The following is a 14,138-nucleotide window of genomic DNA, read 5'->3' on the forward strand; positions in this document are numbered from 1 at the left end:
TTTGACATCTTAAATTGGAGATGCTGGTGGAGAAGACAAGTGGTGATAGCTAATAGAAAGCTGAAAACAAAAGCTAGATTTCAAGAAACTTGGGAGCTTTCAGTGCTGATGGAGGCAACTGACACCATGGGAGCTGATATGATTTGTGGGAGAGAACGTCACTTAAGCAGAAAAGAGGGCTGATGGCTGGGGACACCTCTTGAACATTTCCATCTTTTTGTCCTGTGGGAGCCACAAATTTAGTATGTCCAAAGTGGAATTAATCATCTTCCCACCAAACCTTTTTCTCTCCTTGACTTTCTCTAGCTGTTCAAATGGCACCAACCACTCTGTTAGTCACTGTGGCTCAAAGCTTTAGTCATCTTTGTCTCCTCCCTTAATTCTTTTTTTTTTTTTTTGAATTTTACAATTTTATTTATTTATTTAATTGAAGTATAGTTGATGTACTTAGTATATATTATTTATATATTTATTTATTGAATTATAGTTGATTATATAAACTACAGGTGTACAATATAGTGATTCACAATTTTTAAACGTTATACTCCATTTACAATTATTGTAAAATATTGGCTATATTCCCTGTGTTGTACACTACATTCTTGTAGCTTATTTTATACATAATAATTTGTATCTCTTAATCCCCTACCCCTTTATAGTTCCTCTCCTCTTCCCTCTTCCCACTGGTAACCACTAGTTTGTTCTCTGTATCTGTATCTACTTTTTAAAAAATATTCACTAGTTGTATTTTTTTTTAGATTCCACATATAAGTGATATCATACAGTATTTGTCTTTCTCTGATTTATTTCACTTAGTATAGTACCTTCCAAGTCTATCCACGTTGCTGCAAATGGCAAAATTTTATTTTTTATTTTTATTCATTCTTAATTCTTTACATAGTAAGTTTCACCTATAGAAAATTCTGAAAATCTATAAGGACAACACGTAGGCAATACAAATGCCTACAATGGAACTATTTTGAATGATATGTAGTGTATCATTCTTGTCATATTCCTATGCAAGTATAGATTTAATTTCCTTTATACATGAATAGTCATACTCTACATGTTTAGAGTAACATTTTTATTGAAGTATGACTATCATACAGAAATATACACAACCAGAAACTGATGACTTTTCATGTAATTAAATATTTTTCCACAATGAATTTAAAATGGCTGCAAGTTATTCCATCCAATAGATTTATCGTAATTTAGATAACTAACCCCTGTTGTAGGATTTCTGGATTTTTTCCTAGTCTTCTCAGCCTGCACTCCACAATGCTACAAAGATGAATTTACCTGTATTTAACATTTTGGCATCCATTTCCAGTTTTTTCTTTAGAATAAAATTTAGTAGAGGCAGAATTTCTGGGTCAAAAGGCATGTGTATATTTAAAAATAAACTTTTAATTTCAGAATAGTTTTAGGTTTACAGAAAAATTCTGAAGATACTACAGACAGTTCCTATATACCTCATACTCCATTTCTTCCATATTAACATCACACATTTGTCACAATTAATGAACCAATGTTGAGACATTATTATTAACTAAAGTCCATAATTTACCCAGATTTCTTTAGTTTTTACCTAATGTCCTTTATCTATTCCAGTATCCTATCAGGATACAACCTTACATTTAGTTGCCATGTCTCCTTAGGCACCTCTTGGCTGTGACAGTTTCTCAGACTTTCCTTGCTTTTGGAAACCTTGACAATTTTGAGGAATATTGGTCAGATATTTTTGTAGAACTTCGGAGTTGACTGCTTTTTTTCCTTATTAGACTGGGGTTATGAGTTTTGGAAAGTACCTTAGAGAGGAAAATGCCACTCTTGTTGTATCATATCTAATATTAATATATATTATATAACATGATATATTACTGTTGATGTTAATCTTTATCACCTGGCCAAGGTAGTGCTTGTCTAGTCTCTCCGCTAGGAAGTTACTCACTTTCCCGTTCTTTCCATATGGTACTCTTTGAAAGGAAGTCACTACAACAGTCCACATTTAGAATCGTGAGTTTTGTTCAGGGTGGAGTATCTATACAAATTATTTGGAATTCTGCACCAAAGACATCTCTTCTTCCCCACTTACAAATTTATTTGTATCTGTAATTGATTTATATCCATTTGGAGTAGGGATATTACTTAAATACTTCAAGTTATAATCCAGTACTGCTTTACTTCTTTTGTTGCTCAAGGTATGTGTATTTTTAATAGTCTGAGTAACTCACTACAAAGCTATCCCGCCAACAGTTGTGCAACTCGTGTGGTTAAGAATGAGGATCCATTTCCCTAACTTCACACACCCTTCATAAAGTAGGTCAGGAGCAAGGGCGAGGCCGACGCCCCTCCCGAGCGCCCAATTTCCTGACCCCAGCCAAGGCGGACGAAGCCTGCAAGGGAAGGTCCTTCCTCAAGATGGGTACCTCACCCCCAGAGGGGCCCCACCCCTGCTGCCCCCCACCCCTCGCCCCTCCTCGCCTCGTTGTCTTTCTTCTCGGGACCCCGGGACCCGCCCCCTGTAAGGCGGAAGTGGGAGCGGCCAAGAGCCGGAAGCGCTGGGCCGGGGCGGGCCCTCTCGCTCAGCCAGTCCCTCCCATTCCACCACTGCTCCACCCCTCCGGCCCAGACCGGAAATGAGGTCACGGAGGGAAGCCCCGGCGGGGAGACTCGGCCCCGAAAGCGGTGGCCGTTGGAGGTGGCTGCGGCAGCCGGTGAGGGGGATTGGGGGTGAAAGGGTCGGGGCCCAGGGGGTCGGCGCCAGCGGGAATCCGGGCTCCGGGCCGCGGCTGAACAGCCAGAGGCACCACGGGGCCGCGGAGGCCGGCGGGAGGGGCGAGGGTGGTGGGGCCTTGTTTTTCAGGGCCCATCACCCCCATCCCATGGATGAGGGCCGGGTCGTCTTTAGGACGAGTCACCTTCTCTCTTCTCTGCTTTCTGGCTCTTTTGGGCTGGAAACAGCGTGAGGGCTTGGTGTCACGAGCTGTGGTCGCCCTAGTCCTCGGGGGCGGGCCGGGGCCTGGGGGAGAGTCCTTCGAAACATGCTTTTTCTCACGTATGTGGCCATGTTGCGACCCCAGAGCACGGAGGGGGTTTAGTCGCCAGGACTTGTATTTTGGCAGTTTCTGTCCTAGAAGGGCTGACCCCCTGACCCTGGTTAGCCCAAAGAGAAGTTGCCTCCCGCCTACCCCACCTCCGTCTCCCCCTCCGACTCTGCGCCTGCCTCTCCTTTTACTTTGGCTAATTTTCGATTCTTTCCTTTGCGTGACAGCTTTTTCTTTCCCCGAGTGTTTGCCTGGCCCTGGGCGACTTCTCCGACTGTGCATCCAGGGAGGGGTGGGAGTTCCAGGGTTCTGTCACCTACTGTTCGAATTGCAGTCGTTGAGGTAGGCATTCTACTGCACAGGCATTCGATACAAGTTAGTTGGTAACTTGGTTCCACGTTGAAGTTTGTACAGTTCTGCCTGAGTTCTTAAAGCAGTAGCTCCTTATTAGAGAGGTAGATTTAGATAAGTGCATCCCCACGTATCTGTTTTGGTTTTAGGGACAGTTGTCTCCCAAACCTCAGTCATGGCGTTTTAATCTACTTATTGCTTAAAGGAATGTGGTCATTTTACGAATGTGGCTTTTGACATTTTGAGAAGTGTTATTTCGTTGGTAGTTTTGAAACTAGATGTCCCTGTTGCTCCCACCGATATGGTACATAAGCCAGCTGACTGTTTTCCTGCCTTTGAATTGGTTGGCATTGGGATAGCATGGAAATAGATTTTAGAAGGTCCTTTGCAAAATGTAAACTGTATCAACAGAGATATGGTCTGAGAGTGACGCCACAGTTTTAAGCTCTAATTATGGTCTTGAATTACTTTGGGTTTAACAAGGGCTAGGGGAAAAGTGCTAATTTAAAATGTATTTAATTAAATGTTGTACAAAATATAATAGACATTTCCCTTTAAAAGGGCGTTTTGAAAATTGCTTCTCCTGCTTTCATCCTCTGGAAGGTTTACCTCTGAAGTGATCCCTGAAGTGTGATGATTTCACATGAATAAGTTGAAAAGTAGAAAATTTTGGAAAGCTATTAGCTAGAAGTCTTAGAGACTCCACCCATCCTTGTCATTTCAGCCTCAGTTATATCCTGTTTTTGTGTAATGGTCTGGCACTAAAGCACAAAATTTGGATGATCACTTAATTTATTTTCTGAGGGATTGTGAGAAGAGCTTAAAAGCTGCTAATTAGTCACAAATATATGACATATTCTGTAAGGCCCTTTACCTGGTAGCTTCCAAGTGGTAGTTGTGACCAGAATGGGTGCAAACTTAAGTCTTTTTTATCCATGCAGAGTACAAACCTGGATCACTACAAATTCTTGGATCACCAAAACTGCAGGCATTCTTCTGTAAAGTGTCACTAAGTAGTCTTTCTCTTCCTGCCACAAACACTCCTATTAGTGACCCCAGACCATAAAACAGACTTTCATCCAATGTTGAAGTTAAGTGTTTTTCTACTCCTGTCTGATGAGACATTCTCTAATCTTTTTGGATCTCATCCTCAGGTATTTTAGTTTAGCAAGTTTAATTGGGGGGGAAATGGGAAAGATTTATTCCCCCCGAGTTTGCTTGTTTTTACTAATAACTGAGATGTCATCTGGTATTTTGAATTTTTGTGTTTAAGAACATGTTGACTTCAGGCACTTAACAAGGGCCAAACACCTATTTTCAGTGGCATGGTTGGTAGGAGTAGAGTCTAAGTAGCCAGGTGAAGGTGACTTTTAATTTCTATAGATAGGGTGACCTTTGCAGTGCCATGATCTATTTTATAAAATTATCGAAAATGACAGATCCCATTCAGTCTTTCTTTTTTATTTTTTCTGAACTTTTGGTAGATGTGGCCTCATGGATGAGCTGGTACATGACTTAGCCTCAGCCTTGGAGCAGACATCTGAGCAGAATAAGCTTGGTGAACTCTGGGAGGAGATGGCCCTGAGCCCTCGGCAGCAGAGGCGGCAGCTTCGCAAACGCAGAGGCCGGAAGCGCCGTTCAGACTTCACTCACCTGGCAGAGCATACCTGCTGCTACAGTGAGGCCTCCGAGTCAAGTCTGGATGAGGCTATTAAGGACTGTCGAGAAATGGCCCCAGTCACCAATTTTAGTGACTCTGATGACACCATGGTAGCCAAACGACACCCAGCTCTCAACGCCATTGTTAAGAGTAAGCAACATTCTTGGCATGAATCTGACTCTTTTACTGAAAATGCACCTTGTCGACCACTCCGGCGCCGGCGTAAGGTGAAGCGAGTGACCTCAGAGGTGGCTGCCAGCCTTCAGCAGAAGCTCAAGGTGTCAGATTGGAGCTATGAGAGAGGCTGCAGGTTCAAGTCTGCTAAGAAGCAGCGTCTGTCCCGCTGGAAGGAGAATAGTCCCTGGACCTCGTCAGGTCATGGGTTGTGTGAATCAGCAGAAAATAGGACTTTCCTAAGCAAAACGGGAAGGAAAGAAAGGATGGAATGTGAAGCAGATGAACAAAAACAGGGTTCTGATGAGAACATGTCAGAATGGTGAGATTTCCCTTACTAAGTCAAAGATTTTCCTGGTTAATTTTAGCCAAAGCACAAGTCCACAGTCTTGATGAATTCAGCCTTCTTCCAAACCAGCCACTGTAGTATTGACTTTGTAGCCCTCCTTTAACCAATCAGGTAGTGTTTATCTCTAGCTTCTTAAAGTACATTCATGAGCCTGTTTCCCTATGTCAAGAAGGCTGTATTTTATAGAAATACATTTGCTTATAGATATTGTTTAAAATGTGTACCTCAAATGCATAATCAGGAGTTTTATTTTAAAAACATTTTGCTGCTCTTTATGCCATGTAGGTCATATGTAGACACTGTTCTTTAAATAGAACCAGGGTCTCAGCAGAGGCTGGTGTGTGTGAGAGAAAACGTGGGTTCCAGGCACGTGGAGTTTGTAAATGTTCCTGGTAAGCTGCCTTTACCCGTGAGGAATCATGGCTTTAGGTATTTCTGGGCTGTAATTCTGTTCTGTGCTACTTACAGTTTGACTGTATTGAGTTTGCTTTCATGGCTGACATTCAAGTTGTCTGAACACCTGGTAGGCTTTGAAAGTAACAGTGCTGAATCCCATTAGTCTTATACCAAATGTCATCAAGCCAGAAAAATTTGTCTCTGATGGGTGCATGTTTTAAATGTCAGTGTAGTTTTTGGTGACTTTCTATTTTTTGCATCTCAAATAGATAGTCCTCGGAACCTTGATACAGCTTTATACTTTAATATTATTATTAATGTTAATGAGTGATATCTTGTTTTTCAATAAGGATGCTGTTGGTGTTTTGGATGGGGCAGTTCTTTGTAGTGAGGGATGTCCTATGTCTTGCAGGATATTTGGCATCCCTACATTGTTCCCACTGCCCTTCATCATAGAAAGCAGATGCTTCCAAGGGTGCTCCTTAGGGTAGGCTGAGTAGTCCCAGTTGAGAACCACAGTATTCTATTATTGTTAATATTAGTTAGCATTTATTAAGCACTAACTGTGTGCCAGGCACTATACTGTTGTGCAGAACATATATTCTCATTTAATCTTCACACCTTCACTGTCTGGTAGGTACCACTATTTGTATTTTATAGAAGAGGAAATAGAGGTTATGAATGTGTAGATAATTTGCCCAGAGTCACCCAGTAGCAAAACTGGGAATCAGACCTGATTCCAAAGATCATAGTTAACCACCACATTTTGCCGCTCTTTGAGCTTGTGTTTTCTGTGGCTCTTTTTCTGTCTCAGCTTAACTTTTACAACTGTAGAACGGGTGACCTTTCTTAGGACTTTGCTGCTTCTGACGTTTTTCTGAAAAACAGAGACATAAATCTTAGGAAGTCTGAGGTGAGGCTTTGTCAGTAACAGGAAAGCTGTCCAGGTCTGTATGCCTTTACTTTTAATGGGTGGTTTTTAATCCAGCTTTAAAAATTTTTTTTGATAACTTTATGTTTGCCATTCTGTGCAACTAGGTAGGTTTATAATTCGGCTATCCTGATTTTCCTCCAATATATATTCTAAGGCTGTTTTCCTAATTTATTTGTATAATTTTGGATTATAAAGATTTTTTTTCCATATCATATTATTTTTAATCAAACAAGAGATGTGTAGTCAACATACAGCCTTTCACAATACTGAAATCCTCAACTGAGGTATTCACGTTTGTTTCAATATCAAGCTTACATACCAAATAGTAATCACCTTACTGTTAAGAGTGGCAGTTTAAAAAACAGCTTTTTGGGATGATGTTTTTGGATGTGTATCTTTCTTCCCCAGAATTTCTTTTAAACTATGACATAACTGCATGTAGAGCAACTGTTAGTAGTCTTCTCTAAGATCACAGCTCAAGTCTGGTTCCAAATGTAGAGCCTGTAATCTTGTAGTTCTAGCCCAGACACATCTGTTGCACACTATAATCAGTTGTGATAATATACCTTCTAGTTATCTAAGAGCTTGGATAAATTGAGGTAGGCAGCAATTCTAATGAAATTCTTACTCTTTTCAAGTTGTGGAGGCTGTTCCCCCATTTTGGCTGTCTCCCTCGCCCATAACTTCAGAGTTCTTTCAAGGAACCAGAGTTCTTTGGTGGACATCAAAGTCCTTGTAGCTGTGAGGGAATAATGAATGGAGTAGTAGCAGATATAGTAGAGTGAGAAGAATTCTTCTTAGAATCTAATTATTTAAGAGTCTTAAATTTGCCTTGACTTATGCTGATTCGTCTGTAGTTACAAACAGAAGTGTTTTGTATTTTTCTTCCCCCTAAATGTACTCTATGGGGAAAGAAGATTGTTTCTTATTCTTTGACTGCATATTGTGTTCAGCCTGTCAACAGTAAAGTGGAACTAAAATCTCTGCCCTGGATTATTAAGCACACCTTATAAACAGGACTAGCATTAGAGTATGCTTAAGTAGGTAATAGTTTATAATTTAGATATGATACTGTCTTGGTGAGTTGATGCTGTCAAAATTTTCACACTTTTTTTACGTTAAAAGAAATACTTTCAAGAATCCTCTTGGTTATTGCTCTTTCATAAATCTGCTTGGATGTGCCAGTTTATTTGCATACAGATCAAAGTGGAGAGTTTTACTTTTTATCGGTGATATGGAGGATTGTCAAGTATGTGCTCCAGCTTATAAAATTATTAGGATGGAGTTGATAAAGAAGCTTTACTTCACCTAGTCAGTGGATAGAGTTCTTTTAAAAAGCATGTGTTAGGTGTTTTAGGTTTGAAATTTATGTCTCAATCAGCAGGCTTTATTTCTGCTTAGTAAACAGAGTAGTTTTAAGCTTAACCAATAATTCTTTTTGCTTTTCTCTCTCTGTTCTTCCTTCAATTCTATACCAACCAATCTCTCAAGAGTTCTGAGGAACTGGAAGAGTTCATGATGTAATAGTTTTTTGTTGCCTACAAAAAGTTCAGTTATTATTTCAATATTTTTCTGTGCATGTGTGTTCCATTCTAAAATGAAACAATTCTTTTGTAAAATTACTTTCTACTAATCTTTATTCAAATTGTGTATATAGTGACAATTATGTGAGTCATAGCCTAATATTACTGTTTTTCACTTACACATCGTTCATCTGTTCCCCTTGAATATAGTTTAGCTTCTTTTTTTTAAATAGTGAATTGGTTTGGTGATGTCCTGAAGTCACACTTAGGAGCCTTCCTAAGGTGATGTATTAGAAGCGGATCTCACAGGGAAGAAAATATTCCCTTCTCTTGGAAGTCAAGTGACAGAGATAGAGTGCTAAACCTTCCCCCTCCTTCTCTAGCTCAAGCTGACCTTCTGCGGCCCCTTGGTGCCTCTTGTTTTCTTATTTTTATAGAAAATCAATATCCCTTCTGACACAAACAATAGCTCAGAAGCAAGAATAAATGGGAGAAAGCTGAAATCTCTGTCCATCACGTCTCACTTTAACTCCCCCAAACTCTTTAATTATGAGCGTGCTTTGCTCCAGGTGTTTGCAACAGTGAAATTGCTAAATGAGGACCATTTTAACCAAAGATTGGGTGATCAATAACACTCTATAGCAGAAGCTTGTTGGATCAATAGCATTCATTATTTCATGGTTAAGGTAAGTAGCCTCCTTTGCAAGTGGAGGTCATTAATCAGGGGTTACTGGAGCTGTGGAAAAGAATATATGTGGTAGGTTGAGGTTGTTCAGTTTTCTGTTCTGTAAATAGGGATGCTGACCAAGAGGATATTTACCATTGTTGCATATTGCACTACTGCATTTGAGAGTATTGAATAGCCAGCATAGTGTGCTTATATAGATTTATTCAAAGCTCTGCTATTACATCTTTAGGAACAACTGAAAAAGACAACTTGGGAGGTGGATTTGATACTATCGTGTTTGAAGATCTGTCTCTTGAAAGAAACGTTAGAATTATTCTGTGACTCCAGAGGACTAGGAGTCATAGAAAGTACAGAGGGTAAATGTTGTCTCAGTGTAAAATACAACATTCTAAAAATTAGAACTCTATAAAAATGAAGTGAGTTGTTTTACCAGGTAGTGAGTTCTAGATCACTGGAGTGATTCAAGCCTGGGCTTGAAATCGCTTACTGAGTTATTGTAGAGTTGAAGAGGTTGAACTGAATGACCTCTTAGGTCCCTTGCAACACTGAGATTCTGGAATTCTTTTCAGTCACAACCTCCTTCCCATCAATGTAATTTTATATTTTAAAAAGCACCTGATAAGCAGCCTCAGCTGCCCCCTAAAATACTTAAGAAGACAAAATACTGCACACTCACATTGCCAGGAACCAGGACTTACAGTTGGCTTATTGCCAAGATCGCCTCAAACTCCAGGTCTGATAGAACTGCACTGGAGAGTGGTTGGAAGCCATAGCAGCAGTGCTGAGCCTACCCTGAAGGTAGGTAGTGAGACCCTGCAGCCTTTATAGTCAGCCCTTAGTTTGGAAATGCAAGGTCCGGTTAAGTCAGAAAATAAGGCAGCCACAGTTTAAGCCAGAGTGTTGTTCCAACCTTTACTTCCCAATCAGTATCTTTTAGTTTCTGTTTGGAGGCTGTAACTCTCATAATATACTTGGGTGGGGAATCATAGTGTTTTCTGTGTGTGTTTGTGTTTGAGGATAGGAGACAATACACTCAATAGTGTATTGAGTCCTGGGAAACACAGTCTCCAAGAGTAGTTTACTGTTGGCATGGACAGAGAAGGAAAAAACGCTCTTAGTAGTAGCGCATTCTGGAAACTGGTATTTTATAAACCTTCATTTGTTACAGACTCCTGGAATGGGGTCAGAATCAGGCAGTGAGTGTGAGAAGATCCCGACTCAGTCCAACACAGCTTTATGAGATAAGGCCTACCAGTGACACTGAGAAGTAGGCTGAGGGTTCTGCACCTCCTCTTTGCCAGTTGTAGATGAGAGAAGAGCATGTTATACCCAGGGGAGTAGAGAATGAGACCAAGGGTAATTTACATACCCTTTCTGTTGGCAGATACCTCAACAAGAGGCCCTTGAACAGGTTCTGCAGAATAAGGGAAAGGGAACATCGTTCTGAATGTTCAGAGGAAGAGCACATCTTTGAAAACGACTGCTAGTGGAAATGAGAAGAGCATTTTAGAATATCTTCATTAGGAGGCAAGGAGATCTAATCACTTTGAAACAGGAGCAGTAAGTCAGAAGGACAGGAAGATAGCTAGTTGAAAACCAAGTAGTATGGGAGGGAAAATTGTAGGAAAATTTGAAATGTAATTGTAATGTTAAAATGAAGGACAATTCATTCTGCAGAAAATTGAATTGATGATGCGGAAAACCTTGGAAGCCCTCCCAAAATGCACAGAGTGGATAAAAATGAAAGAGAAAGTGACAGATCTGGAGGACAGAAAATAGAGGCACAGTCGGCAAGTATGTGAATGTTCCCAAGGAAGAAACCAAAGCATTGGGATGGAAGAATGCTTTTGAAACTATAACTGAAGAGAAAACATGTTCCTGGGTAGAAAAAATTAAGTGTGTAGATTAAAAGGGAAAACTGAGAAGAGACCTCTACCTAGATATAATTGGGCAGTATTTTTGCATTCTACATTGGTAGGAGTGGAGCAGTTATAAAGAAAAATCTTAAAGGGGATGAAAATAAGATTAGCATTTATCCCTATAGCACTAACTGTGAGGGGCTATAGATTTGCTTGTAGAGTTTTGAGGGGGGAAATGTTTCCTTCCCCTACCTATACCCCCAATTTTATATATAGCTAAGACATTTCATATGGAAAGGCACCAGAAAAACATTCTCAGATATTCAGGTCTCAGAATATATGCTTTTTAAAAATTTGCTCTGAAAAGACATTTCATCTAACTGAGGATGAATCTCTGTTAGCTTGAAGAGGAGGTAAGTCTTAAAAGGAAGAGTGGACCTTTCTAAGGCGTAGCCCACTGCTCAGTAGCCGAGTCCTGACAAAAATCATTGTCTCTGCGAAGTGTACCTGATTGCAGTGGCCGTGCAGATGAACCTGTGGAACTAGAGAGGTTGCTGCCTTCTGTCATGGTGCCGTCTGAATGAAACTGAAAAACGCCTTCGTTATACATTCTCATAACTTATTATGGGGATCATTTTATACTTGATGTAAAATATTTCTCTGAAAAACCTGCCCCTCAGTCATATTTACTTTTGGAATCAGAAGTCTGATTACTTATGATTATAAATATGCCACTTCAGTCCAGGAAAATGAAGGAAAAAAGTTGAGCAGAGGTGTTTTAGGTGATAGGTCTAGGAGTGACCTTTGTTTTCCCGAGTTCTAAAACAATTTAAAATTTTTAAAAAATGTATTATTATTTAATAAAAAAAATTAAATTGAAAACCCCTTATTTTTTAGCATGATTACATAAGCCATTAACTATCCTGCTTGTTTCTTTTAAAATTAGATGTAAAAGATACTTCTTAGTATCTTTTAGCTACTTAGTTAAGAATCTTAAATGGGGGAGAAACCCAGGTGGTAAGTTATTGATACCGACTTTTGATTATAGAAGTTAAACTAATTCTGTATCTCCTTACTGTATACACTACTGTAGGTATATACTACTCTCATTCAGTTCTAAATTTACAGCCTTCTGTGGTTAAGAATCTGAAAGAATTAGCAAGTTCTCAGGCCAGAGGACAGCTGTGTTTTTTCCTCCCAATTATGGAAATTCAGAGAGATTTCTCTTATTGAAATTAGAAGCTTCTCACTAGGGTTAGAAATGAGGGAATTATTTTCAAAAAAAGAATTCATAAAGATGCTGTGTTATCTGTTGCTGCAGAAAAAATTGCCCCTAAAACTTACTAGCTTTATAAAACATTTATAATCTTACAGTTGAAGTTAGGAATTTGGGAGCAGCTTAGCTGCCTGCCTCTGGTTCAGGGTCTCTCAAATTACTGCTGTCAAACTGTGCTACAGTTGTCTCAAGGCTTGTCTGAGGCTGAGGAACCCGCTTCCAAGCTCACTCACAGGGTTCTTTGCAGATTTTATTTCCTTATAGGCTGTTGGATTGAGAGTCTCAGTTCCTTTCCAAGTGGGCCCCTCTACAGGGCTGTTAGTGTCCTCAAGATGCGGTGGTTGGCTTCCCCTAGAGCGAATGGTCTGAGAGAGACAGTGCCCAAGATGGTAGCCATAGTCTTTTATAACTTAGTCTCAGAAGTGACATACCATTGATCTGCCTGTGCTTTGGTCACACAGGCCAACCAGGGTGAGAAATACCAAGAGGCTGGGATCATTGGGAGTCATCTGGGAGTCTGGCCACTGCAGGTGGCTAATGGCCTTCTGAAAATTTTTCTAACTTAGTGTGAAGCTGAATTCAAAAATGGTTTTCTCAGACTAATATTTCTTCAGAACTTACTAAGAGAATGTTTTTATTTTGATTTCAAAGGAAGGGCATTCAGGAACTATAAAGACAAGCAAGGTATAGATCCCTGAGAGTATATTTTGTTGTATTTTAAGTATACTGAAGATGAATGTTAATTTTTAAAATTTAAGATACGGTATTAAAGGGGAGAGCTTCTTTCTGAAGTGAGTTTGTAATGTTCAGCATGTCTGATGCATTTTTAGCTGATAAGCAGTAGTAGTCAAAGCACAGCTAGAGTTTCAGCTGTGTGAATGTTTTAAGTAGCAGAAAGCAAAGAAATTGTCTTTCCCTAGTTCAGTTAATGTGTGTGAATTTTCAGGAGAATGAGAATGAGAATGAGAAGCACTGAAATTCCTAAGTATCTCATGAGTAGAGAAACAAGAGGTTGAGGTTTAGTAAATGAGGTGGGTCTCTGCATCACCTGTATTTTAGTGGCCATTCAGTGAGCACATGTGCTTTGGAAATACAGTACCCTGACTCTGATGCTTATTTTTTGTGCAGTGTTGGGCAAGTTGCTTAACCTCCTTAAGCCTCATTCCTTCATCTGTAATGTGAGGTTAACATAGTTACCCCATAGTAGAGGAAATGAAATAATGCATATAAAGCACTTAGTACTTTGGCCTATAGTGGAACTCAATAAATATTACTAGTACAATAAATAATAGTAGCCTTCTATATTAATAGTTTTCTGTATTCATAATTTTCCTAATAATTCAAGTACCAAACCCCTTCTTGAGATGCTTGTTTAGATATCTGCTGAGAGTGGTGTTTCCCTCTCTCGGGTGAAACCCAGGGCAGGAAGAATGCTAGATTTCATAGGCCACGTACTCATTTCCCATTAAAGTGAAAACAGATTTGAGTCCCATAGAATTTTTTTAGATTGAGGTATAATTGAATGTCCCATAGAATTTAGAACTATTTTAATAAGAATGCTAGTGAGGAAATTACTACTATTAGCCTCTAAAATAATAATGTTTGGGAATACACAAGAATTGTCACCCTAGAAGGAGCTTTTGAATCTTTCATCCTTTGCTTTTGTGTAATAGCCCTAGAGTCCACAGGGTGGATTCACATGCCTCACATCATGTCCTCAGAACAATACATCCATGTTTTATGTACATGGAAATAGGATTAGAGAGGTGCAGTGACATGACACAAAGACCATACGAGGGGAGGCAACAGAGCTGATTTGAACGAGGTCATTCCATTTACATAACGTTTACTGAATGCCTGTTGTGTGCCAGATGCTGA

The 14,138-nt window shown here is 39.7% G+C and overlaps 1 protein-coding gene across 5 annotated transcripts in view; it reads left to right on the plus strand.

Moving 5' to 3' along the window:
* Positions 1-2,624: 2,624 nt before the first annotated feature.
* The window catches only part of GPATCH2L (G-patch domain containing 2 like), a 57,240-nt gene continuing 45,726 nt past the window's right edge, over positions 2,625-14,138 (plus strand). For all 5 annotated transcript variants that reach the window (XM_032482418.1, XM_032482417.1, XM_032482419.1 and 2 more), the window contains exons 1-2: positions 2,625-2,720; positions 4,886-5,557. In XM_032482418.1, coding sequence (XP_032338309.1) covers positions 4,896-5,557 — 662 coding nt within the window. In that variant the 5' untranslated portion in view covers positions 2,625-2,720; positions 4,886-4,895. The remainder of the gene's footprint in view (positions 2,721-4,885; positions 5,558-14,138) is intronic.

This window comes from Camelus ferus, chromosome 6, assembly GCF_009834535.1.
Source record: "Camelus ferus isolate YT-003-E chromosome 6, BCGSAC_Cfer_1.0, whole genome shotgun sequence".
Taxonomy (NCBI): Eukaryota; Metazoa; Chordata; class Mammalia; order Artiodactyla; family Camelidae; genus Camelus; species Camelus ferus.